The 27,329-nt window shown below is 42.7% G+C and overlaps 2 protein-coding genes across 4 annotated transcripts in view; one reads left to right on the top strand and one right to left on the bottom strand.

The window, feature by feature from the left end:
- chlsn (cholesin) overlaps window positions 1–27,329 on the top strand; it is a 416,204-nt gene that overhangs the window by 247,508 nt on the left and 141,367 nt on the right. The window lies entirely within an intron of this gene.
- The window catches only part of gpr146 (G protein-coupled receptor 146), a 109,271-nt gene continuing 100,801 nt past the window's right edge, over window positions 18,860–27,329 (bottom strand). For all 3 annotated transcript variants that reach the window (XM_072559278.1, XM_072559279.1, XM_072559280.1), the window contains one exon: window positions 18,860–20,907. In XM_072559278.1, the coding sequence (XP_072415379.1) occupies window positions 19,859–20,866 (1,008 nt within the window). In that variant the 5' untranslated portion in view covers window positions 20,867–20,907 and the 3' untranslated portion in view covers window positions 18,860–19,858. The remainder of the gene's footprint in view (window positions 20,908–27,329) is intronic.

The raw sequence follows: 27,329 nt of genomic DNA, 5'->3' as shown, positions 1-27,329 counted from the left end.
AGTCGGTCATCATTATTGGAGATCGAGAGGTCCAGGAAGGGGAGGGAGGTGTCAGAGATGGTCCAGGTAAATTTAAGGTCAGGGTGGAATGTATTGGTGAAGTTGATGAATTGCTCAACCTCCTCGTGGGAGCATGAGGTGGTGCCAATGCAGCCATCAATGTAGCGGAGGAAGAGGTGGGAACTGGTGCTGGTGTAATTACGGAAGATCGACTGTTCTATGTAGCCAACAAAGAGACAGGCATAGCTGGGGCCCATATGTATGCCCATGGCGACCCCTTTGGTCTGGAGAAAGTGGGAGGATTTGAAGGAGAAATTGTTCAGGGTGAGGACCAGTTCGACCAAACGAATGAGTGTCGGTGGAAGGGTACTGTTGGGGATGTCGGGAGTGGAAAAAACTGAGGATTTTGAGGCCCTGGTCATGGTGGATAGAGATGTATAGGGATTGGATATCCATGGTGAAGATGAGGCGTTGGGGGCCGGGGAAACGGAAGTCTTGGAGGAGTTGGAGGGCGTGGGTGGTGTCTCTAACGTATGTGGGGATTTCCTGGACTGGGGGGATAGGGCAGTGTCGAGTTATGTAGAAATGAGTTCAGTGGGGCAGGAGCATGCTGAGACAATGGGTCGGCCAGGGTGGTCAGGCTTGTGGATCTTGGGAAGGAGGTAGAACCGGGCAGTGCGGGGTTGCCGGACTATGAGGTTGGAAGCTGTGGGTGGGAGATCTCCTGAGGTGATGAGGTTCTGTATGGCCTGGGAGATGAATTAGTGACATTGTAACATAGCCTTTGCTATTTGCAACAAATGCATTGGCTTGTGTTACCTTACTCACTTCAAAGCTTAGAATTAACCATTCAATATGCTGTTTACTAATGTCTGTATGTGCAATGATTTGGCAACAATGCCAAGCAGGATTTTGAACCATACTGAGCTCTTTTTCTGGTTTAAACTTGATGTTCACTCACTTATTCAATGTCTCTCCAATTGCACATTTACACAGTTTTAGAGCCCTGTGAGTACATGTTTGCACACTCACCAAGCCCTGTTGCTGTGCGTTGCACACTAGTTGATTTCTGCATGTGAAGGCTTGAGATCTCCTTGACCTAAATTTTTAGATTCTAGATTTGCTGACACATACTGTTAAATCTGTTCTCAACCCATCTTGTCAATACTTTTAAACAATTTGTTCACAGATATGTTATGACACACCTCTGGAGCAGGTGTGAGTTGAACGCAGGCCTTCTACCCAGAGGAGAGGAAACTGACAATAGACAATATGTGCAGGAGTAGGCCATTCAGCCCTTCAAGCCTGCACCACCATTCAATATGATCATGGCTGATCATCCTTAATCAGTAACCTGCTCCTGCCTTATCTCCATAACCCTTGATTCCACTATCCTTGAGAGCTCTATCCAACTCTTTCTTAAATGAATCCAGAGACTGGGCCTCCACTGCCGTCTGGGGCAGACCATCCACACAGCCACCACTCTCTGGGTGAAGAAGTTTCTCCTCATCTCTGTACTAAATGGTCTACCCCGTATTTTCAAGCTGTGTCCTCTGGTTCGGCACTCACCCATCAGCAGAAACATGTTTCCTGCCTCCAGAGTGTCCAATCCTTTAATAATCTTATATGTCTCAATCAGATCCCCTCTCAGTCTTCTAAACTCAAGGGTATACAAGGCCAGTCGCTCTAGTCTTTCAGCATAATGTAGTCCATCCGTTCCAGGAATTGACCTCGTGAACCTACGCTGCACTCCCTCAATAGCCAGAATGTCTTTCCTCAAATTTGGAGGCCAGAACTGCACACAGTACTCCAGATGTGGTCTCACCAGGGCCCTGTACAGCTGCAGAAGCACCTCTTTGCTTCTATACTCAATCCCTCTTGTTATGAAGGCCAGCATGCTATTAGCCTTCTTCACTACCTGCTGTACCTGCATGCTTATCTTCATTGACTGATGTACAAGAACACCCAGATCTCTTTGTACTGCCCCTTTACCTAAATTGATTCCATTTAGGTAGTAACCTGCCTTCCTGTTCTTGCCACCAAAATGGATAACCATACATTTATCCATATTAAACTGCAGCTGCCATGCATCTGACCACTCACCTAACCTGTCCAGGTCACCCTGGAATCTCCTAACATCCTCCTCACACTTCACCCTGCCACCCAGCTTTGTATCATCAGCAAATTTGCTAATGTTATTACTAATATCATCTTCTATATCATTAACATATATTGTAAAAAGCTGCGGTCCCAGCACTGATCCCTGTGGTACGCCACTGGTCACTGCCTGCCATTCCGAAATGGAGCCGTTTATCACTACTCTTTGTTTCCTATCAGCCAACCAACTTTCAATCCAATCTAGTACTTTGCCCCCAGTACCATGCGCCCTAAGTTTGCTCACTAACCTCCGATGTGGGACTTTATCAAAAGCTTTCTGAAAGTCCAGGTACACTACATCTACTGGATCTCCCTCGTCCATCTTCAGAGTTACATCCTCAAAAAATTCCAGAAGATTAGTCAAGCATGATTTCCTCTTCATAAATCCATGCTGACTCTGACCTATCCTGTTACTACTATCCAGGTGTGTCGTAATTTCATCCTTTATAATAGACTCCAGCATCTTTCCCACCACTGAGGTCAGACTAACTGGTCTATAATTTCCTGCTTTCTCTCTCCCACCTTTCTTAAAAAGTGGTACAACATTAGCCACCCTCCATCCGCAGGAACTGATCCCAAATCTATCGAACTCTGGAAAATACTCACCAATGCATCCATGATTTCTCAAGCCACCTCCTTCAGTACCTTGAGATGTAGACCATTAGGCCCCAGGGATTTATCAACCTTCAGACCTAACAGTCTCTCCAACACCAATTCCTGGCAAATATAAATTCCCCTAAGTTCAGGTCCTTCAGTCACTGTTACCTCAGGGAGATTGCTTGTGTCTTCCCCAAGTGAACACAGATCTGAAGTATCAATTCAATTCTTCTGCCATTTCTTTGTTCCCCTGTTTCTGTCTTCAAGGGCCCAATTTTAGTCTTAACCATTTTTTTGCCTTTCACATACCTAAAAAAGCTTTCACTATCCTCCTTTATATTTTTGGCCAGTTTACCTTCGTACCTCATTTTTTCTCTGCGTATTTCCCTCTTCGTAATCCTCTGTTATTCTTTAAAAGCTTCCCAATCCTCCGTTTTCCCACTTATCTTTGCTACGTTATACTTTTTCTCTTTTAACTTTATATGTTTCTTAACTTCCCTCATCAGCCACTGCCACCCATGCCTCCTCCTAGGATCTTTCTTCCTTTTTGGAATGAATGATTCTGCATCTTCTGCATCATACACAGAAATATCCGCCATTGTTCCTCCACTGTCATCCCTGCTAAGGTATTGCACCATTGAACTTTGGCCAGCTCCTCCCTCATAGCTCCATAGTTCCCTTTATTCAACAGAAATATTGTCACTTCCGATTGTATCCTCTCCCTCTCAAATTGCAGATTGAAGCTTATTGTATTATGGTCACTACTTTCCAATGGCTCCTTCACTTCAAGGTCCCTGACCAATTCTGGTTCGTTGCACAATACCAGATCCAGAATTGCCTCCTCCCTGGTAGGCTCCAGCACCAGCTGTCCTAAGAATCCATCTCGGAGGCACTCCACAAAGTCTCTTTCTTGATGTCCAATACCATCCTGATTCTCCCAGTCTACCTGCATGTTGAAAACCCCCATAACAACTGTAGTAACATCTTTACGACAGGCCAATTTCAGGTCCTGATTCAACTTACGTCCGACATCCAGACCACTGTTTGGGGACCTGTAGATAACTCCCAAGAGGATCTTTTTACCCTTAGAATTTCTCAGCTCTATCCACACTGACTCTCCATCCCCTGATTCTAGGTTCCCCCCGCGCAAGGGACTGAATATCATCCCTTACCAACATGGCCACCCCACCCCCCTCTGCCCCGTCAGTCTGTCCTTACGATAGCACATGTAGCCTTGAATATTCATTTCCCAGGCCCTGTTCACTTGAAGCCACGTCTCCATTATCCCCACAATATTGTATCTGCCAATTTCCAAAAGAACCTTAAGCTCATCCATCTTATTTCTAATGCTTTGTGCATTCATGTATAGTATTTTTAATTTGTTACTGCCCTCACCCTTCCCATCAATTCCTATTTCATTCAACCTTACAGCATGATCCCCTTTTGAGTTTTCTGCCTCATTGATACAGTTGTCTTTCTTGACTTCCCTTGTTCTAACTTCCCCTCCAATTTCCTTCTTAAACATCCAGTTTGTTCCCCCCCCCCGCCACTACTTGGTTTAAACGTAGCTGTGTTGCAGTAGCAAACCTGCCTGCCAGAATGCTGGTCCCTCACCTATTAAGGTGCAAACCGTTTCTCTTGTGTAATTTATGCTTACCACAAAACATACCCCAGTGATCCAAGAATTTAAATCCTTGCTTCCTGCACCAGTTCCCCAACCACACGTTCAAGTCCATTATCTCCCTGTTTCTGGCCCCACCAGCCCGAGGAACTGGAAGCAAACCGGAGATAACCACCCTGGACATCCTGCTTTTCAGCCTTCTTCCTAGTTCTCTGAAGTCCTGCTGTAGTATGTTGTTCCTCTTCTTCCCGACATCATTTGTGCCGACATGTACCACCACCTCTGGCTCTTCACCTTCGTCCTTGAGGATTTCCTGCACTCTGTCTGTGATGTCTTTAACCCTGGCACCAGGAAGGCAACACACCATCCTTAAGTCCCGCCTGCTGCCACAAAAACCCCGGTCAGTTCCTCTCACTATGGAGTCCCCTATTATCATGGCTCTGTGCAATGTCTGACTCTTCTGCTCTGCCTCCACGCCAACTTTTGATTGACAGACCTGGCCTCCTCGCGGACTGGCAGTGTCATCTACTGTTTCCAAAAGATTCAACTTGTTCCTGACAGGTTCCCGGGGTCTCTTGCACCTGAATCCTCTCTGCCTTCTTCGTTGTCTGCTCTCTTCTGCTCTCTTCTGGTATGATTGGTGTAATAACCTCTCTGAAGGTCTTGTCCAGAAAGATCTCGTTCTCTTGGATGAACCTAAGGTCCTCGAGTTCTTTCATCAGTGCTACAATATGCTCTGTCAGTAGCTGATCATGCACACACTTTCTACACTTATACAAGCCAGGCGCACCAGAGTCGTTGACCTCCCACATCAAGCACGTAGCACACTGAACCAGCTTGGCAGTCATGTCTTCACCCTCTTCAACTGTGGCATAATCACTTCATTCAACCTCCTTGTCAAATACTCCTGAGCTAAAGCCTCACTCTTCAATCCACAGGAACTTCCTTGGACCCTCTATTTGGGGCAAGTCTGTGGACTTTTAATTTAGGTTAGAGGAGGAGGGTGGGAGGGAGGCCCTACTTTGTAGAACCTGGGGTCTAGAACACACCCACTCAAATAACAATCACCTACCTTCCCGACCGGCTTTGCGCTCCAACTTCACTTCCACCCAGCTCCCGCCGCTCTCTACTGCTATCATAAGACCATGAGACATAGGAGTGGAAAAAAGGCCATATGGCCCATCGAGTCCGCTCTGCCATTCAATCATGGCTGATGGGTATTTCACCGCCACTTACCCACACTTTCCCCGTAGTTCCTTGCAAGATTATGAATTTATCAGTCCCTGACTTGAAGACTTTTAACATCCTGGCCTCCACTGCGCTCAGTGGCAATGAATTCCACAGGCCCACCACTCTCTGGTTAAATAAACATCTCCTTATTTCCGATCTAAGTTGACCCCCTCTAATTTTAAGGCTGTGCCCACGGGTCCTAGTCTCCCCACCATCAGAAACAAATTCCCAGCGCCCACCCTTTCTAAGCCATGCATTATCTTCTAAGTTTCTATTAGCTCTCTCCTCAACTTTTTAAACTCTAATGAATACAATCCCAGGATCCTCAGCCGCTGAGCCGCTAATGTTAGACCTACCATTTCAGGGATCAATCCTGTGAATCTCCGTTGGACACACTCCAGTGCCAGTATGTCCTTCCTGAGGTATGGGACCCAGAGTTGGACACAGTACTCTAAATGGGGCCTAACTAGAGCTTTATAAAATCTCAGTCACACATCGCTGCTTTTATATTCCTACCCTCTTGAGATAAATGACAACGTTACATTTGCTTTCTTAATCATAGACTAAATCTACAAGTCAACCTTTAGAGAACCATGGACTAGCACTCCCAGATCTCTTTGTACTTTGGCTATATGAATTTTCTCACCATTTAGAAAATAGTCCATGCCTGTATTTTTTTTCCCAAAGTACAAGACCTCTCATTTGCACACATTGAATTTCATCAGTCATTTCTTGGACCACTCTCCTAAACTGTCTAAATCTTTCTGTAGCCTCAACATCTCCTCAGAGCTACCTGCCTGTCTGCCTAACTTTGTATTATCGGCGAACTTCGTCAGAATGCCCCCAGTCCCTTCATCTAGATCATTAATATATTAAGTGAACAGCTGCGGCCCCAACACTGAACCCTGTGGGACACCACATGTCACTAGCTCCCATTCTGCAAAAGAACCTTTTATCCCAACTCTCTGCCTTCTGTCAGACAGCCACTCCTCAATCCATGCCAGTAGCTCACCTCGAACACCATGGGCCCTCACCTTACTCAGCAGCCTTCCATGAAGCACCTTATCAAAGGCATTTTGGAAATCTAGGTAGATAACATCCACTGGGTTTCCCTGGTCTAACCTACTTGTTACCTCTTCAAAGAATTCTAACAGGTTTGTCAGGCACGAGCTCCCTTTACTAAATCCATGCTGACTTATTCTAATCTGACCCTGCACTTCCAAGAATTTAGAAATCTCATCCTTAATGATAGATTCTAGAATTTTACCAACAACCGAGGTTAGGCTAATCTTTCATCTTTTGTCTTGATCCTTTCTTGAACAAGGGGGTTACAACAACGATTTTCCAATCATCTAAGACTTTCCCTGACTGTAGTGATTTTTGAAAGATCACAACCAATGCCTCTGCTATTTCTTCAGCCACCTCCCTCAGAACTCTAGGATGGAGCCAATAGGGGCCAGGAAATTTATCAATTTTTAGACCTTTTAGCTTTTCTAGCACTTCCTCTTTTGTAATAGCTACCATACTCAACTCTGCCCCTTGATTCTCCTAAGTTGTTGGGATATACTCATGTTTTCCACTGAAGACTGACACAAAGTATTTATTAAGGTTCTTCAGCTATTTCCTTATCTCTCATCACGAACCTTCCTGCATCAATTTGGAGCGGCCCAATTTCTACTTTTGCCTCTCGTTTGTTTCTTATATATTGGAAGAAACTTTTCCTATTATTTCTGATATTACTGGCTAGCTTACCTTCATATTTGATCCGCTCCTTCCTTATTTCTCTCTTTGTTATCCTCTGTTTGTTTTTGTAGTCTTCCCAATCTTCTGATTTCCCAGTGCTCTTAGCCACTATAGGCTCTCTCTTTTTGCATGACACATTTCCTGACTTCCCTTGTCAGCCATGGTTCTCTAATTCCCCCCCCAGATAATCTTTCTTTTCTTTGGGATGAACCTCTGTACTGTGTCCTCAATTACACCCAGAAACTTCTGCCATTGTTGCTCTACTGTCTTCCCCACTAGGCTCTGCTTCCAGTCGACTTTCGTCAGTTCTTCTCTCATGCCCCTGTAATTACCTTTATTTAACTGTAACACCAGTACATCGGATTTTGCCTTCTCTCTTTCAAACTGCAGACTGAACTCTACCATATTATGATCACTCTGAAGTGTTCCCTTATTTTAAGATCTTTTATAAAGTCTGGCACTAAGTCAAGAATAGCCTGTTCCCTTGTGGGCTCCATCACAAGCTGTTCCAAAAAGCCATCCTGTAAGCATTCCATGAATTCCCTTTCTTTGGATCCACTGGCAACATTATTCACCCAGTCTATTTGCATATTAAAGTCCCCCATAATCACCGTGACCTTGCCTTTCTGACATGCCCTATCTATTTCCTGCTACATATTGTGCCCGTGGTCCTGACCACTGCTGTGAGATCTGTACATAACTCCCGTTATGGTTTTTTTTCCTTTGTGGTTCCTCTACTCCACCCACACAGACTCCACATTGTCTGACCCTATGTCATTCAGTGCCATAGATTTAATTCCATTCTTAACTAACAAGGCAACCCTGCCCCCTCTGCCCACCTCCCCGTCTTTTCGATAAGTTGGTAAATCCTTGGATGTTTAACTGCCAGTTCTGAACCCCCTGCAACCAGGTCTACGTGATGCCTTTTTAAAAAAATTCATGATTATTTGTGCTATTAATTCATCTACTTTGTTATGAATACTACAAGCATTCAGGTAAAGCACCTTAATGCTAATTTTCTTATCCTCATGATTTCCATAATCTCCAGTAATATGTCCTAAATTATCCTTCCTTTTTACTTCATTCCTAGTCTGTCTCGAACTTAAACCCTACACACATGCTAACTGCTGCTTATCCTTCTACTTGACTCCATACTTCCTGTTGCTTTCCCTTCTTCCCTCCCCCCCCCCGCCACCGACTCACAAGTTTAAAGTCCTAGTGACCACCCTATTTATCCTTTTCACCAGAACACTGGTTCCAGGTGGAGACTATTCCATAAGTACATATTGCCCCAGTTTCAAACCTGATGCCACTGTCCCATGAAATGGAACCCCTCTTTCCCACACCAATTTCTTAGCCCTGTGTTGACTTCCCTAATTTTCTTATCTCTATGCCGATTAGCACGTGGCTCGGGCAGTAATCCAGAGATTATGACCCTCGAGGACCTGTCTTTCAATTTCCTTCCTAGTCCTTCCTACTCCCCAAACAGGTCCTCCTTCCTAGCCTTGTCTATGTTGTTGGTGTCAACGTGGACCACAACAACTGCATTTTCTCCCTCCCACTCCAATATCCTTTCAAGCCAGTACCAGGCAGGCAACACACCATACGGGACTCCTGATCTGGCTCACATTGGATACTATCTGTCCCCCTAATTATAGAACCCCCTCTAACAACTACTTGTCTTTTTGCTCCCCCCTCTTGAATGGCCTTCTGCACCATGGTGCTGTGGTCAGCTGGCTCATCCTCCCCACAGCCCTTGCCCTTATCCATACAGGGAGCAAAAATCTCGTACCTGTTGGACAAGGGCAAGGGCTGAGGCTCCTCCACTCCTGCACTCAGAATTCCCCTACCTGCCTCACTTAGAGTCACACTCTGTTGTCCCTGATCACTAACTGAATTTGAATTACTTAATCTATTGAGTGTGACTGCCTCCTGAAACAAAGTATCCAGGTAACTTTCCCCCTCCTGGATGTGCTGCAGTGTTTGATGCTCAGATTCCAGATCATCAATTCTGATCCAGAGTTCTTCCAGCAACCAACACTTGCTGCGATGTGGTCACTGCCATTCACAATGGGATCAGCTCCCACATCATAGAGTTACACCATATCACCTGTCCAGTTATCTCTACTTACTTAATTAATTTATACAAATTTATGTATTAAATAATTTCCAGTACTTCTCTGTGCCTTATTCAATTAATCAACTAATTGTAAACTTTTAATCAATCACAAGATACACAAGAAATATCAATTGAAACCCCTTACCTTAGCAGCAACACGAGCGTCCTTTTTTTTTGGTTAGAGGAGGAGGGTGGGTGGGAGACATTACATGTATAGTGTCTCAGGATTCAACCACTGCCGAAATATTTACCTGAAACTCCCAAGGTAAGTTTTTATATTTTAAAATTACCTTCCTGTCGGGCCACTGGTCCTCGCTGTTAATCCTCCCACTCCAACTGCCGCCAAAAAAATGCAGAACTTTGAACTCCTGAAGTAAGTTTTTATGTTTTAAAATGTTGCTCCTCCCACTCCAACTGTCACCGAACAAATGAAGCAATCATGCTATAAGACCCCTTTAATTCCTCTTGTATCCCAAGCAACCATTAATCTGGAATGAAAGATTTAAAAGGTACCTAAGGGGCAACTTCTTTATGCAAAGGGTGGCGTGTCAATGGAATGAGCTGCCAGAGGAAATGGTACAAGCTGGTATAATTACAATATTTGAAAGGCATTTAGATGGGTACATGAATAGGAAGGGTTGAGAGCGCTGGCAAATGGGACTAGATTAATTTAGGATGGTTGGCATGGATGGATTGGACTGAATGGCTTGTTTCCGTGCTGTACATCTGTAACTCTGTTGCAAGATTGCTTTTGAAATCTCTGATGTCTTCAAGTCTGCTAATGAGGCTCAGATCTTTGGCATCCACTGACTCGTACATATTGCATGACACTTGATTTTTGAAAAAAGTATAATAATTTCCAAAGTCCTTGAATACTAGGCTTTAAGAATGCAATATATTCTTCCTTCTTCTATTTTCAATCTCTTCATGGAATGAGGAATAAAACTGTCCTTTGATACTTTTACCAATTTAGCAGGCTGTCAAAATAAAACATCGTCTTCAGAAAAGGATAACAGGGCCATCCAATTTTTATTGCATGCAATATACAGGACAGAAACAGGTTACTCAGCCCAATGGTATATGCTTGTGTTTGATCTCCACATGGCATCTACTAAATTGCTCATCAGCATATTCTTTTCTGTAATGGTTTCAGATTCTTGTTATTATTTTTAATATTTGTTTTGTTTTCCCTTGAGAAACAGGAGACTATGTACTGTTAAATAAATCCAAATCACAGTAAAAGAACCATGTCTACTTAAAAGAGTGTGCTGGCCTGTACCAGTTTTGTTACCAACAGGAAGATTATGATGTCAATTTCTATACAAAACACCATGGTGACAATGATGGCAATGGTTATTAATACAGACATTTTACAGCTTGCTAAGTATAGGTCTGTCATTTTTTCGGCGGACAAATTGTCCTTTATATGTGAGCCTGGTGAACAGACTGCAATGTAATTGTTTCCCATGGCAACTGCTGCAAGGGCTTGGTATTGCGTCAGTCAGACAAGTGAGGCCATGGATAGGGAGACAGAACTAGCTGAATTAAGGGATCGACTCCTTAATTTATTTGAATCACAGATTTTAAAAGAAATTTTGGACTAATTGCAGAGAGGCCAACTTGCTGCATTCAGCTCAGGGACAAACCACTTTTGTTTGGTTTAACTTGGACTTGAAGATTCCTGATTTTGAATGTCGTGATGTTTGCAAATTGCAACTTATAATGTCACCTCCACAGCCTGACAAACCTCAGAGATCTCAATGCTCCTCCAGTTCTGGACCCAAATAAATGCTGAATTCCTTTGCTCCACCATTGTTAGTCATGGCTTCAGCAGCTAAGGCTTCAAAGCTTAGGTTCCCTTCTAAACTTCCTTCTCCTGTTTAGACTCAACTTATAACCTCCCTCTTAGGAATGAGGTCAGCCGGGTAGATCTCATAAAATAAGAGTTTCCTGATTGGGGTCGTTAACGTGGTCCAATCAGAAAGCCCAGGAGTGTCAGGGGTTCTGCACGTTCTCAGAGCTGGCTGTGATCGAGCTGGACATGTACTACGCATACGTAAATAAAGGATGGCTTGGTGTTGGGATACTGGCCTTCAAGAAGTTATTTCAGCTCCAGTTCTGGTTATCTCTTGCAGGGCCTAATTTTTTCTTCCCTAGCGGATTTGGGGGAGAGACAGAGAAAGAAAAACAGAGGCCGGGACTGTTTCTGGCGTCAAAATGTGCCCACCAAGGAGAGGAAGGCATGTGAAGAAATAGTCAATTGTGATTTTTATAGTGGTGCCCTTTAATTAACTTGGAGATAGAGTGGACCGTCAGACCTGAAGGGCCAGTTAGAAGCCTTAAACCCAAAATAACAGTAGTCTGCAATGGAGCCTAAAGGAGTCAAACGATGCTTCAGAATGCAAGCCACCTTCCCTCCAACTTTTTGAAGTATAAGTTTTGCAGCCAAGCCACTCCTGTGGTAGTTTGGGGGGACTACGGGAAAGATAGAGAGATTCCTTTTACAGGGTGGCCCTGTGGTTACTCCTGCACCTGGGCAGGCAGTATGGGCCTTTACATTTACTTGTAGCGGAGGTATACTGCTGGCATACTGCCAGGAGGCCATCTAAACGGATCCCTAAAACATGTGGGAACATGAATGCTTCCTGGAAAATTGACTTAAATTGGCCTTGTGACATTTAGTGTGCTTGATTTGTTGCAGGCAGTGCACAGGTAGCCCAGAACCTCCAACCATGACTTACTCTGAAGGCATTTGAAGTTTGGGAAATTGGTATGCCAGTCAATGTGATTTGTTTTTACCTCACAACTGCCTTCCATCTTGATTGCTAGGATCTAGGAGCACAAGATCTAGCACTTAATCTCTCCTCCTTTGTTTCAGTGTCAGTTGTTATCCCTGAAATGTCTTGTTACATTCTTGAATGTTGTAGGTGCTGTAAAAATATACTTTGTTGTTATGACACAGTCTTGAATTCCGAACCTTTTTTCCCTGGCCTACTGTTAGGAAAATTACAGTCAATCTATGTTCTCTTCCCCATGTTGTCATTTTATAGCTATGCCTACTGGTGAACTGATGCAATAACATTTTAAATCAAATTTTTCTGGAGTAAAAATCAGAATGCAATTGTAGCAAGTTCTGAAGAAAGTCATACTTGACTCAAAATATTAATTCTGTTTCTCTTTCCATAGATGCGGCCAGACCTGCTGTGTTTCTCCAGTATCCTCTGTATTTGTTTGTGATTTTCAGAATTTGCAGCATTTTTCTTTTATTCCAACATATTATGATGTTGGGAATGGCATTCCACTATTATCATGTTATTGAAAGAATGACTTTCTACGGGACTTTACTAATAAGTTGCTCTGGTCAGCAGGGCAGGACCAGAACATAGTAGCTTTAGCAGTTATAATGAAGAAAATAATACTTGCATTTATATGGCACCTTTCAGAATACAGTATAGAAACCCTTGTCTGTATGATAATTGTAGTTGTGAAGTGTTGAATAATTTGCAAATGTTTATGAATAGCTGACAAATATATTGAAGGAAACTGGAGACAAAGCCTCTTAACTCATGCTGACTTAAAGCACTGGTGATGCTGCTGATAGGAGTCGTGACCTAAGGCATTGAAATTTCTGTGTCCTTTTCCTTAAATTTCATATTATTACTGGCAAAATACTCTGACAAAGCTATCTGAAAGGGTCCATTAAGCCTTTATGCAAGGCATGAATATGGAGCAAAGCTGTTGTGATCTTCATCTTGATTAGAGATCCTAGTATTTGAATCTTTCATAGGAGTTAGTAAAAGGATGTCATTAAGCCTGGACCTCTTAATTTCAATTACCTCTGAACTTTAAAAAAAAGATAGCATATTGGTAATTTCCTCTTCCTCAGTACCTTGGTGATTGTTTGTAGATGACATGTTTGCAATCTTTGAATCTGCCATATGGAAGAATTTCCTTACCCATCTCTGTATGCTCCATTTTGCTCCACCATTCATTTTTGAGATGGAAATGAAAATGCTCCCTTTCCTCAACATATTAGTTGAGAAATCTACTAATAGATACAAGCTCCTCACCTTCACTATTTAATATTCATGCTTTTAGCTAGACAATTTTAAGTGACTGGTCTTATCTGCAATCCTGGAAATAAAGTATGAGTCATTTGCTCACTTTGCAGTTTTCAGCTGCATGCAGAAACAGAACACATCAAAGTTATTTTGTGGGATAATGGTTGCAAACCTATGAATGGGCATTTTAAGGCTAGAAAATTATTGCCAAGATTTCAACTGGGCTAAGTATCAAGTTAGTGCTCTATCATGCTTGGTTTCACTAGGGTTACTTTCCAACAAACAGATTGCTATCTTGGAAAAACTTCCTGCCTACCAGTTTATGAATTACAGTGCCAATGCAATGCCAGGTATGTAGGCTGTATGTCCTAATAGTTAGCTGATCGAATCAAACAGCACATTTGTTTGGTTGTTCACAATGGGTAATGTACACATACTGAACCAGCTCATGCTCTAAAACTCAAAACAAAATACCTCGTGATGTGATTCGGTTTTTGAGGACCACTTAGAGTCATAGAGATGTACAGCACAGAAACCGACCCTTCAGTCCAACTTGTCCATGCCAACCAGATATCCCAACCCAATCTAGTCCCACCTACCAGCACCTGGCCCATATCCCTCCAAACCCTTCCTATTCACATACCCATCCAAATGCCTCTTAAATGTTGCAATTGTACTAGTCTCCAACACCTCCTCTGGCAGCTCATTCCATACACATACCATCCTTTGCGTGAAAAAGTTGCTCCTTAGGTCTTTTTTATATCTTTCCTCTCTCACCCTAAACCTATGTCCTCTAGTTCTGGACTCCCCCATCCAGGGAAAAGACTTTGTCTATTTATCCTAACCATGCCCCTCATAATTTTGTAAACCTCTATAAGGCTCCGATGCTTCAGGGAAAACAGCCCCAGTCAGTTCAGCCTCTCCCTATAGCTCAAATTCTCCAACCCTGGCAACATCCTTGTAAATCTTTTCTGAACCCTTTCACATTTCACAACATCTTTCCGATAGGAAGGAGACCAGAATTGCAATCAATATTCCAGCAGTGGCCTAACCAATGTCCTGTACAGCTGCAACATGACCTCCCAACTCCAGTACTCAATACTCTGACCAGTAAAGGAAAGCAGACCAAACACCTTCTTCACTATCCTATCTATCTGCAACTCCTCTTTCAAGGAGCTATGAACCTGCATTCTAATATCTCTTTGTTCAGCCACACTCCCTAGGACCTTACCATTAAGTGTATAAGTTCTGCTAAGATTTGCTTTCCCAAAATGCAGCACCTCGCGTTTATCTAAATTAAACTCCATTTGCCACTTCTCAGCCCATTGACCCATCTGATCAAGATCCTGTTGTAATCTGAGGGTAATCTTCTTTGTGGCCAGAAGTGGCAGATGGAGTTTAATTTAGATAAATGTGAGGTGCTGCATTTTGGGAAAGCAAATCTTAGCCGGACTTATAAACTTAATGGTCAGGTCCTAGGGAGTATTGCTGAGCAAAATCACCTTGGAGTGCAGGTTCATAGATCCTTGAAAGTGGGGTCGCAGATAGATAGGGTAGTGAAGAAGGCATTTGGTACGTTTTCCTTTATTGGTCAGAGTATTGAGTACAGGAGTTGGGAGGTCATGTTGCAGCTGTACGGGACATTGGTTAGGCCACTTTTGGAATATTGCGTGCAATTCTGGTCTCCTTCCTATCAGAAAGATTGAAACTTGAAAGGGTTCAGAAAAGATTTACAAGGATGTTGCCAGGGTTAGAGGATTTGAGCTATGGGGAGAGGTTGAATAGGTTAGGGCTTTTTTCCCTGGAGCATCGGAGCCTGAGGGGTGACCCATTACAGGTTTACAAAGTCCTGAGGGGTATGGATAGGATAAATAGACAAAGTCTTTTACCTGGGGTGTAGAGTCCAGAACTAGAGGACATAGGTTTAGGGTGAGAGGGGAAAGATATAAAAGAAACCTAAGGAACAACATTTTCATGCAGAGGGTGGTACGTGTATGGAATGAGCTGCCAGAGGAAGTGGTGGAAGCTGGTACAATTGCAACATTTAAAAGGTATTTGGATGGGTATGTGAATAGGAAGGGTTTATGAGGGATATGACAATAGACAATAGACAATAGATGCAGGAGTAGGCCATTCTGCCCTTCGAGCCTGCACCGCCATTCAATATGATCATGGTTGATCATTCCTAATCAGTATCCTGTTCCAGCCTTATCTCCGTACCCCTTGACTCCACTATCTTTAAGAGCTCTATCCAATTCTTTCTTAAATGAATCCAGAGACTGGGCCTCCACTGCCCTCTGGGGCAGAGCATTCCACACAGCCACCACTCTCTGGGTGAAGTAGTTTCTCCTCATCTCTGTCCTAAATGGTCTACCCCATATTTTTAAGTTGTGTCCTCTGGTTCGGCATTCCCCCATCAACGGAAATATGTTCCCTCCTGCCAGAGTGTCCAGTCCTTTCATAATCCTATACGTTTCAATCAGATCCCCTCTCAGTCTTCTAAACTCAAGGGTATACAAGCCCAGTCGCTTCAGTCTTTCCGTGTAAGGCAATCCTGCCATTCCAGGAATTGACCTCGTGAACCTACGCTGCACTCCCTCAATAGCCAGAATGTCTTTCCTCAAATTTGGAGACCAGAACTGTACACAGTACTCCAGGTGTGGTCTCACCAGGGCCCTGTACAGCTGCAGAAGCACCTCTTTGCTTCTATACTCAATCCCTCTTGTTATGAAGGTCAGCATGCTATTAGCCTTCTTCACGACCTGCTGTACCTGCATGCTTGCCTTCATTGACTGGTGGACAAGAACACCCAGATCTCTCTGAACAGCCCCTTTACCTAATTTGATACCATTGAGGTAGTAATCTGCCTTCCTGTTCTTGCCACCAAAGTGGATAACCAGACATTTATCCACATTAAACTGCATCTGCCATGCATCTGCCCACTCACCTAACTTGTCCAGGTCACCCTGTAATCCCCTAACATCCTCATCACATTTCACCCTACCACCCAGCTTTGTATCATCAGCAAATTTGCTAATGTTATTGCTGATACCATCTTCTATATCATTTACATATATTGTAAAAAGCTGCGGTCCCAGCACGGATCCCTGCGGTACCCCACTGGTCACTGCCTGCCATTCCGAAATGGAGCCGTTAATCACTACCCTTTGTTTCCTATTAGCCAACCAATTCTCTATCCAATCTAGTACTTTGCCCCCAATCCCGTGCGCCCTAATTTTACTCACTAACCTCTTGTGTGGGACTTTATCAAAAGCTTTCTGAAAGTCCAGGTACACTACATCCACTGGATCTCCCTCGTCCATCTTCCGAGTTACATCCTCAAAAAATTCAAGAAGATTAGTCAAGCATGATTTCCCCTTCATAAATCCATGCTGACTCTGTCCTATCCTGTTACTATTATCCTGTTACTATATGGGCTGGGTGCTGGCAGGTGGGACTAGATTGGGTTGGTATATCTGATTGGCATGGACAAGTTGGACTGAAGGGTCTATTTCTGTGCTGTACATCTCTATGACTCTTTTCAGCAATTTTAGATTTCTTTCAGATGACTGAAGATCATACACGTGCTGACTGCAAAATCCCCATTCTTATAGTGGCTATTTGAAATCTAATCCACAGTGTGAGAATGGCATTTATCCAAAATATCGTAGGCCTAAATTATAGGGCTGTAACAACTGCAAGTAGTGCTTTATCGTAGACTTTTCTGAATTTGAGTAATTTAGGTCCTGCCAAGAGTAATGATTTTGTAGCTATGGTTATGCAGTCACTGGGATTTCATTGAAGTATAAAGGTACATATGAAATGTTTATCTGTGCTCTGAAGGAAGCTAGCCCCAGTCTCCAGATTGTTCAGAGAGCAGGGGAGTGATATTCCCACTTTGGCTATCTGCAGGATTTGAGACTGCATTTTACAGGTGGCATCCAGTTAATTGTTTGCAGTCATAGCTGACTGCTACAAGAGCTGTTGGCCAGCTGAAGGACTGGCAATACAGCAGTACCACCTGAAGTGATAGCCATCTTTGGAACTACACTTGAAAAATGTTGGCAGCATGGAAGGCTGCTGGCTTACCAAACAGGGAGATGTGTCTTCGTGTGCAGGTCTGTCTGACAGTTGTGGGTTATGGGGCAAGGTGCCTGTTGGTGAGTGAAGATGTTGATACTGCCATGGAGGTGGCCATTGCCATTGGTGGGGGAGGAGTGTCTGGTGCACCAAGAGATGCCTGAATGGGAGGCAATGACCCACTGGTATTATTGCTGGGTTTTAAATCCAGAGACCCAAGTAGTGTTCTGGGAACCCAGGTTCAAATCTCACCATGGCAGATGGAGGAATTTAAATTAATTAAGAATTTGAAATTAAGAGCCTAATGGTGACTGTGCATCCATTGTCAATTATCAAAAAAGCCATCTGGTTCACTAATGTCCTTTAGGGAAGGAAACTGCCATCTTTACATGTGTCTCCAGACCAACAGCAATGTGGTTGACTCTAAACTGTCCTCTGGGTAATTAGAGATGGGCAATAAATGCTGGCCTATCCAGCGACACCCTCATCCTGTGAATGAATAAAATAAATTACCTTGAGCCTGCTGGTCATCTGCCATGATTTATCTCATGATGTCCTTACATGACATAGGGTTCCCACTAGCAGCAGCAGACAGAGGGCTTACTTGGACACTCTAAAGTAACAAAATCTGTCTTTGCTGGTGATGGAGAAATGGGATGCTCACATCCACTGAAAGAATTTCTAAAAACTGTCCTCAGGCAGTACAGCTGTTTGCCACTTTTTCACTGGTAGTAAGATGTGTGCCAGAAGATATTGATGACTGGCATGCTAGCCCTTGACTTCCCATACCATTTTGTGCCGTCCCCAGTTGGGCTGGTAAAATCGATCCCATGGATCTGTTACTAATGCTGATATTTTGGATATTTTTGTGTTGGTGTGTACGATAGAATGACACACTTCTCATCCCCGACACCAAAGGGCAGTACACTGTCTAGGCAAGTGCAGCATTGTCACTCATTAATTTGGGCTGGTGTGAAATTTCTGAGCCCTCTACCAGCCATCATTGTGAGTAAGACCTGAGTGAGTTACATATCAATTGAGAAATAGATTAAGGTGCTACACTTTCCATCACCACTTGTTGGTATTAATCCCAGCCCTTAAAAGAAGGGTATAAAGCTATACCTCCCTGCATTTCCACTGAAAACTCTAATTGCATACTGCCATTTTTTTTGGAGTGGTGTGGCTGTATCATTGCAGATTATAATGTAAAGTTTATAGCTGAAGCAAATTCAAACTTGAATATATCTCTCTTTATTTAAAACGCAATGATAATAAATAGCATTAGACTATTTTGTACCTTCGTGTTTTGTCTATGAACTGTGGTCAATAGTTATGTATCTACAAATGCAAAGTTATCATTCACAATTTAGTTAACAATGATACCATACATTTAACAAATGGAATAGTAGCAATGAGAAATTATGCCTTTTTCTGTTTGTGAAGCTGACCACAGCCCATTGGGTCATTGACAGTTTTGAGGTGTCTGAATAGGCTCAGTTGTGAAGACCTTCATTGAAATTGGCTGTCAAAAATGAATTCTGCTTATATCACAATGGTTGAAGATATCCCATCATTTACTGAGACTGATCCACAGATCTTTGAACACAGCCTATAACTTTTTCATTTTGATGAGACTTTCAGCAAGACAGCCTTCAAACTCAAAAATAAATCATTCAGTTGGTCGACTTTAATTGAGTATATTCAGAACGGTGGACAGAGTTCACTGGTCACCCTGTCTGAGTAGCTTATCACAACTGGAAACATTCTTTGCCCCTCTGGATTCTCATCAGCTTTTCTTGTTGCTTCGGGACGTACAGACAGTGGACCCCAATTCAAGGCCTGATTGACAGGGTTTTTTTTGCTTGTTACTCAGCCAAACAAAACACTTTCATTGAGCCTGATGCAGAAAATCCTTTTGATAGTTCGGTTTCCCCATTTTTGCTAGCTTGCACATTCCACTAACTGTTGACACAGCTTCAGATGCAAAGAATCATTACAAAAACCGAAAAATATATTCCATTGCTGGACTGAGTATTGAGTTTAGGGAATTGGTTAAAACAGGCCAGAGTAATGTTGCATGATGAAATGGTATTGGATCTCTTTAATCTAAAGAACTCCCACTACGATGGAATTGTCCAGCTTATGCTGTAGTTAATATCAGGTGCTGCAAGGTTATTGCTCTTAGGACCAGTACTGCAATATTTTTTGTTCTGCCTTGATTTGTGAAGATGCATACCTTTTGAAGGAACCTTAGCTTTCGCTCAGAAAAACTTGTTGCTGCACTTCTGAGTGTTGGTGAGAGCATCCTTCAGTCCAACAGTCCAGTTTTCTGACTAGCTGCCTCAGTTTGTTGGTGAAGTTTTTGTGCATGTAAGTATAGAGTAGTGGTATAACAAAGCTGCATGAATAAGCCAGCAGCTTAGATAAGCCCTTAACAAAATAGTAAACATGATACTGCGTTATCAAGTCTGATCCTTTAGAGTTTAACGTAATGTGAACCAACAGTGTCATGTAATAAGGGGTCCACAGTATAAACTGAGTGCAGACTGTGGCCACCAGCAATTTGTGTGTTGAAGGATCCAGTCTTGCAGAATCTTGTTCAAGAGGAGTGGACTGGTTCCGTATTCGGAGAATTAGTATCAAGGCATACAGCACTGCTATGGCAGGCACAAAGAAACCGATAAACACCATGATGGTATCTGCCACTTCTTTATTCTGTATTTTCGAACACTCAATTATCTTCGGAACATGGCTGCACACGTACAGCAGGAGAGATGAAAAGCTGGTGAGGACAGCCCCTCCCCAGATAAACCCACAGACGTGCTTGGTATTGTAGACACTGGACATGTAAGTTCTTGGCAAAGCTTGCTCAATGTAGTAGTCCAAGCTGAGCAAAGTGGTAGAGTACATGGTCACCAAAGCTGAGATGTTAAACAATATTAGCAAGGTGATGTAGACCTCCCTATTGAATGTCCATACAGCCCATTGTGGATTGTCTGGCCCCAGCAGCTGTATCAAAGCCACAAGACTGAGGATGAGGCCTGCGATTGCTATGTTGACAAAGTAAACATCAGGCATAGTCATTGATGGCTTGTTGTAGAGGTTAACAAGGACCAGCAAGGAATTGTAGCAGATGCTGAAAGGGAAGCAGATGATGAGGTAAATGATGGAGAGAATGGAAAAGACCAATTCAAGGTCGTAGCAGAACTGCTGATCCACGCTGTTTACTGTTCCATTAGAACTTCCACAACTCCACATAGTGACGTCACTTGGCCTCTTTCAGCAAATTGCTAGCTTGGCTGTGGAGACAAAAATAAATTGCAGTTAGAAATGAAACCTATCTTTTGGGCTGAAGGGCTGTTTTGTAAAATAATAATGCTAATAAAAATTAACTAGGTGCATCAATTCAGAAGTGGGTCCAAGCATGGTAATAGAACAATAATATTTCTCATTTGCTTCACAATGAATTTCTGATTTTGCCTAGGTCTCTGTGAAAGTGAACTGATGGTAAAAACTCAGTGAATCACTAAAGATTGCCTGAGGGTAGCATTCTGTATCATGTGGAATGTGCTCCTTTTTCAATCCTCACTAATCATTTGTGCTTAATAAGATTTCATCATAAGGACATCACATCTTTTGACATTCAGAGAGATTAGATTCCCTACAGTGTGGAAACAGGCCCTTCGGCCCAACTAGTCCACACCGACCCTCCGAAGAGTAACCCACCCAGACCCATTTCGCTCTAACCATTGCACCTAACACAATGGGCAATTTAGCATGGCCAACTCACCTGACCTGCACATCTTTGGACTGTGGGAGGAAACCGGAGCACCTGGAGGAAACCCACGCAGATACAGGGAGAATGTGCAAACTCTACACAGAGAATCACCCGAGGCCGGAATTGAACCTGGGACCCTGGTGCTGTGAGACATCAGTGCTAACCACTGAGCCACCGTGCCGCCCTAATCATCAAATACATTGCAAATATGGCCAAGAGTCATTTTTTTTTGTTCAAATGCTCAGAAATATACAGTTCACATTCTGCAACCATTAATTGACACTGAACAGAAAGGGGAAATGAGTCACCTATTTGCAGCCTATTTCAGACTGGATTTATTCTGATTCCTTGTTGATCATGTACATGATCATTCAGATTTCCAGTTATGCTCCAACTCTTTCTGGAAACAGTTGATTTTGGGTCTGTGGTTCCCTAAACACTTCACCACCGGACTTTTCCCTCATGTTTTATCTGGATCTGTTGCTGATTTATTGATAGAGAGACCAATTGCTACATCTAATAAACAGATCCATTATTGGTATATCAGTCATCGACAAGGATAAGCAGTGGTGGGCTACGTGATCCGTGGCCTCCTCTTGTCAGGCAATTCCCATCCAATTAATTTACTTTCTAATCATTTTATTGATTTTGTTCACTAATTTATCTCCTCATCTAACAATTCTTTTAATATGTACTCAAAAATGGATTACAATCTCCTCCTCTTTTGCTTGTTTTCAATTTTTGTCTTTTTTTTCTGTCTCATTATTCTCATCATTGTTTCTAATTTGACTCATCATATCTTCTACTCTGTCATTCAGTCTGTTTTTTCTATTATCCCTTCTTGTCATTGTTCAGGAAGTTGAGCCATTGGGAATGATGACCCCAGATGTTACATTGACATTTCTGTTCTTTTACTAAATTAATATTTCATCGGTTTGCAGCAGAAATGTAGGTAAAGAGGAACAATGCATGGAGATATTCCATGATAGTTATTCGCCATCAAAACTACCATACTCCGATTTTTAGTCTATTGTGTTTTTATTTTATTGTGTTAAAAATAGTGAGAATAATACAAGGCAAACAATTCAGAAGAAGAATCATGTTGGACTTGAAATGTTAAATTTGTTTCTCTCTCTCAGATTCTGCCAGACCAGCTGAGATTGTCTGGCACTTTCTGTTTCTACAAAAAAGTTATGTACAGCACCCGGCTTACCCTTATAAGGCAACACATGTGTCTCTGTCAATAGTAAGAAGGTGGACTGGCTGATGTGGTAGCATTAAATTGCCATTAGTTTAACAGTAGAACCCATTTATGAGATAGGAGCATTGACTCTTCATCTGTTTTATGCATTTTATTAATTTGCTAATTCTGGGTCCTCTGCATTATTAGACTAATACATTAGTGTCGTAATATTATTACATTACAAAGCTTTCCTCCTTTTCTCCAGTGGTCTCATCAGTATGCCCCGGTTAAGATTGGTTTCCCTATATACAGTATGGAAACAGGCCCTTTGGCCCATCAGGTCCCCACACCGACCCTCTGAAGAGTAACTCACCCAGACCCATTCCCCTAACACTATGAGCAATTTAGCATGGCCAATTCACCTGACCTGCACATCTTTGGATTGTGGGAGGAAACCCACACAAACACGGGGAGAATATGCAAACTCCACACAGTCAGTCACCCGAGGCAGGAATTGAACCCAGGCCCCTGATGCTTTGAGGCAACAGTGCTAACCACTGAGCCAGCGTGCTGCCCTCGCAGTTCACAGATTTCTGGATCTGTGATGGCATCCCTGCATCTGAGTCAGAAGGTCACAAGACCAAATCTATATTAACATTCCATTGAAAGTGTCTTTCAGATGAAACTTTAAACTGAGGCCCTGTCTACCCTGTATGGTTGATGAGTAATAAGATCCCACATCATTTTCTCATTCTCTCTCTCTCTCTTCTCCCTGACCCCCACCTCCATCCTAACACAACAAAATGGCACTGTGGTGAAAATACTATTTTTTTTGTTGGAGGAGGTGGGTCAGACAGGAATAAAAATTAGATAACTTGAATTTAGAGATTAATTGAAGTGATACAGTTCATAAGGAAGTTAAGGGTTTGTCTCAGTCCAATCTCATTGTAACATTCATTGCTACACTCATTGACTCTTATCCTACCCTAAGCAGATGATACATCCACCATCTTAAACAAAAAAATGACTTGAGAGTAACAGACTGACTGGACATGTGGAAATGGGTTACTTGAAAGAAGACCAAGTGACTTTTAATTTAGATGAAATCTTTTGCTTCAAATAATTTTCAGCCAGTCATGTAAGCAGATTTCACTATCTACTCTATTGCAATGGAGTCTGTAGTGAAATCTGCTTACATGAGTTTAAGAGCTGTGAGGTTATGCTGCAGCTCTATAAAGCCCTGGTTAGACCTCACTTGGATTATTGTGTTCAGTTCTGGTCGCCTCATTGCAGGAAGAGTGTGGAAGCTTTAGAGAGGTTGCATAGGAGATATACTCGGATGCTGCCTGGACTGCAGGGCATGTCTTATGAAGAAAGGTTGAGGAACCTAAGGCTTTTCTCATTGAAGCAAAGAAGGATGAGAGGTGACTTGATAGAGGTGTACAAGATGATGAAAGGCATAAATAGAGTGGATAGCCAGACACTTTTTCTCAGGGCAGAAATAGCTGTCATGAGGAAGCATAATTTTAAGGTAATTGGGGAAAGGTTTAGGGAGATGTCAGAGGTAGGTTCTTTACACAGAGAGTGGTGGGTGCGTGGAATACACTGCCAGCACTGGTAGTAGAGTCAGATACATTAGGGACATTTAAGCGACTCTTGGATAGGCACATGGAAGATAGTACAATGAAGGGTATGTAGGGTATCCTGATCTCAGAGTAGGATAAAAGGTCGGCCCAATATCAAAGGGCTTGTACTGTGTTGTACTGTTCTATGTTCTGTGTTCTATGTTCAAATAGCCCTATATAAAATTAAATTAGAATTTGGGAGTGTTTTAGTTGAGCCATGGAAACGTAACTTTAGGTATGGATTAGGAGCAGGAATAGGCCTCTCAGCCCCTTAGCCTGCTTCCACCTCTTGATAGGATTCTAGCACTTTCCTGTCTACTCCCAAAACTCTTAGATTCTTGGGTAGCAGGCACTTAATCTCGATCTGCCTTAAAAATATTAAATGATTTGATTAGATTACATTACATTACAGCGTGGAAACAGGCTCTTTGGCCCAACGAGTCCACACCGACCCGCCGAAGCGCAACCCACCCATACCCCTACATTTACCCCTTACCTAACACTACAGGCAATTTAGCATGGCCAATTCACCTGACCTGCACATCTTTGGACTGTGGGAGGAAACTGGATGCTGCCTCCAATGCTCGCTAGGGAAGAGAATTCCACCAAGTCACAACCTTCTGTGAAAATAAATTCTCCTTATCTTATTTTTAAATGGTTTCCTCTGGTTTTAGTCTCTTCCAAGGGGCGAAGAATACTTTCAGGATGCACATTACCAACTCCTCTGAGGAACTGTGTGGTTCAGTAAGATCATTGCTCATTCTTCTAAATTCCAATGAATACAGGTACAAAGAACAAAGAAAATTTACAGCCCAGGAACAGGCCCTTCGGCCCTCCAAGCCTGAGTCGATCCAAATGTACTGTCTAAACCTGTCGGTCAATTCCTAAGCATTTGTATTGCTCTGCTCCCCACCTACTCATGCATCTGTCCAGATGCATCTTAAATGAATCTACCGTACCTGCCTCTACCACCTCTGCTGGCTACGCGTTCCAAACGCCCACCACCCTCTGTGTGAAGTACTTGCCGCGTGTATCCCCCTTAAACTTTCCACCTATCACCTTGAAAGCATGACCTCTCATTATTGAATCCTTCACCCTGGGAAAAAGCTTGTCTCTATCCACCCTTTCTATATCCTTCATGATTTTGTAAACCTCAATCAGGTCCCCCCTCAATCTCCTTTTTTCGAGTGAAAATAAACCTAACCTACTCAACCTCTCTTCATAGCAAGCACCTTCCATATCAGGCAACATCCTCGTAAACCTTCTCTGCACCCTCTCCATAGCGTCCACATCCTTTTGGTAATGTGGCGACCAGAACTGTACACATTATTCTAAATGCAGCCGAACCAATGTCTTGTACAATTTTAACATGATTTGCCAGCTCTTCCACTCAATGCCCCGTCCAAAGAAGGCAAGCATATTATATGCCTTCTTGACCACTCTATCCACCTTTGCAGCAACCTTCAGGGTACAATGGACCTCCACTCCCAGATCTCTCTGCCCATGAACTTTTCCCAAGGTTCTTCCATTCATTGTATAAATCACTCTAGAATTAGACTTGCCTAAATGCATCACCTCACATTTGTCTGGATTGAAAGCCATCTGCCACTTTTCCACCCAACTCTCCAGTCTATCTATATCCTCCTGTATTCTCTGACAGTTTCTTATGCTTTCTGCTACTCCACCAATCTTGGTATCATCTGCAAACTTGCTGATCATACCAACAGTGCCCTGTTCTAGATCATTTATATATATTGCAAACAACAGTGGCCCCAATACTGACCCCTGTGGGTCTATTTCGAGAAACTCCCTTCAACTACTCCTCTGTCTCCTGTTGCTCAACCAGATACAGGCCCAGCCTTCCCCACCTTTCCTCAAAAGGTAGCCCCACTCATTCCAACAATCAAGTCAAGTGAATCTTTTCTGCACAGCTTCTAATGCAATTTTATTTGTTCTTAACTAGGGTGACTAAAACTGTAAGCAAGACCCCAGATGTGTTCTCACTAATGCTCTGTGTAGCTATTACTAAACACCCATATTTTGATATTGATCTTTCTAATTGTACGTGCATAATAACTTTAAGTCATGCGCAAGGACATCCAGAACCCTCCCTACCTAAGAGTTTTGTGGTCTCTTCATTTAAATAAAAACTGAAAGAACTGTGGATGCTGTAAATCAGAAACAAAAACAGAAGTTGCTGGAAAAGGCCAGTAGGTCTGGCTGCATCTGTGAAGAACAATCAAATTTAATGTTTGGGTCTGGTGACCTTCCTCAGAACTGATGGCATATAGGAAAATGTCGGTTCATATGCAGAAGATAGGCTGAGAGAGGGAGTAAGGAGTAAATGTTAGATAGGGATAGAGCCCAAAGATAGAGAAAGTATCTATAGCACTTGTATAATTGCAAAAGGTCCCATGGGGTTGCAAAGAAATTTCAGCCACTGATGTAAGTGGATTTTGCTATTAACTGTATGCAGCAAACCAATCCAAATAGATTCATATAAACATACCAGAAATAAATTAGGAATTAGAAATGTTTCATTTGGGTCATCAAAAGCTAAACAGGCACAGGGTAGCGAAGTCCAAAACTAGAGGGCATATATTTAAGGTGAGAGGGAAAAGGTTTAAAAGGGACCTAAGGGGCAACTTTTTCATACAGTGTTATGCGTGTATGGAATAACTGCCAGAGGAAGTGGTGGGGGCTGGTACAATTACAACATTTAAAAGGCATCTGGATGAGTATATGAATAGGAAGGGTGTAGAGGGATATGGGCTGTGCGTTGGCAAAAAGGACCAGATTAATTTAGGATATTTTGTTGGTGCAGATGACTTGGACCTAAGGGTCTGTTTCCATGGTGTTCAGTTCTATGACTCAATGACGTATCTTATCTGAAAACAAATTGACACCAATTTATACAGGACATATTAGGTCAGATATTCAGACAGACGTTAGGAAGAAAAATTGCAAGTTTACTGGCTAATTTTAGATCACTATAAATGCTTAAGATCAGAATTGCCTACACTAGTATTTACTGAAGTGTGGAGGGCATGCTGCATTTGTGAAAGTAGTATTATTTGGTTTAGACCATTACTTCATAATATCCAGATTCAATGTTTTATGAAATGTTTAGCAATG

The sequence above is a fragment of the Chiloscyllium punctatum genome, chromosome 40, assembly GCF_047496795.1.
Source record: "Chiloscyllium punctatum isolate Juve2018m chromosome 40, sChiPun1.3, whole genome shotgun sequence".
NCBI classification, from domain to species: Eukaryota; Metazoa; Chordata; class Chondrichthyes; order Orectolobiformes; family Hemiscylliidae; genus Chiloscyllium; species Chiloscyllium punctatum.
Note: the sequence above shows the minus strand (reverse complement) of the source record. Positions and strands in the feature narration are given on the sequence as shown.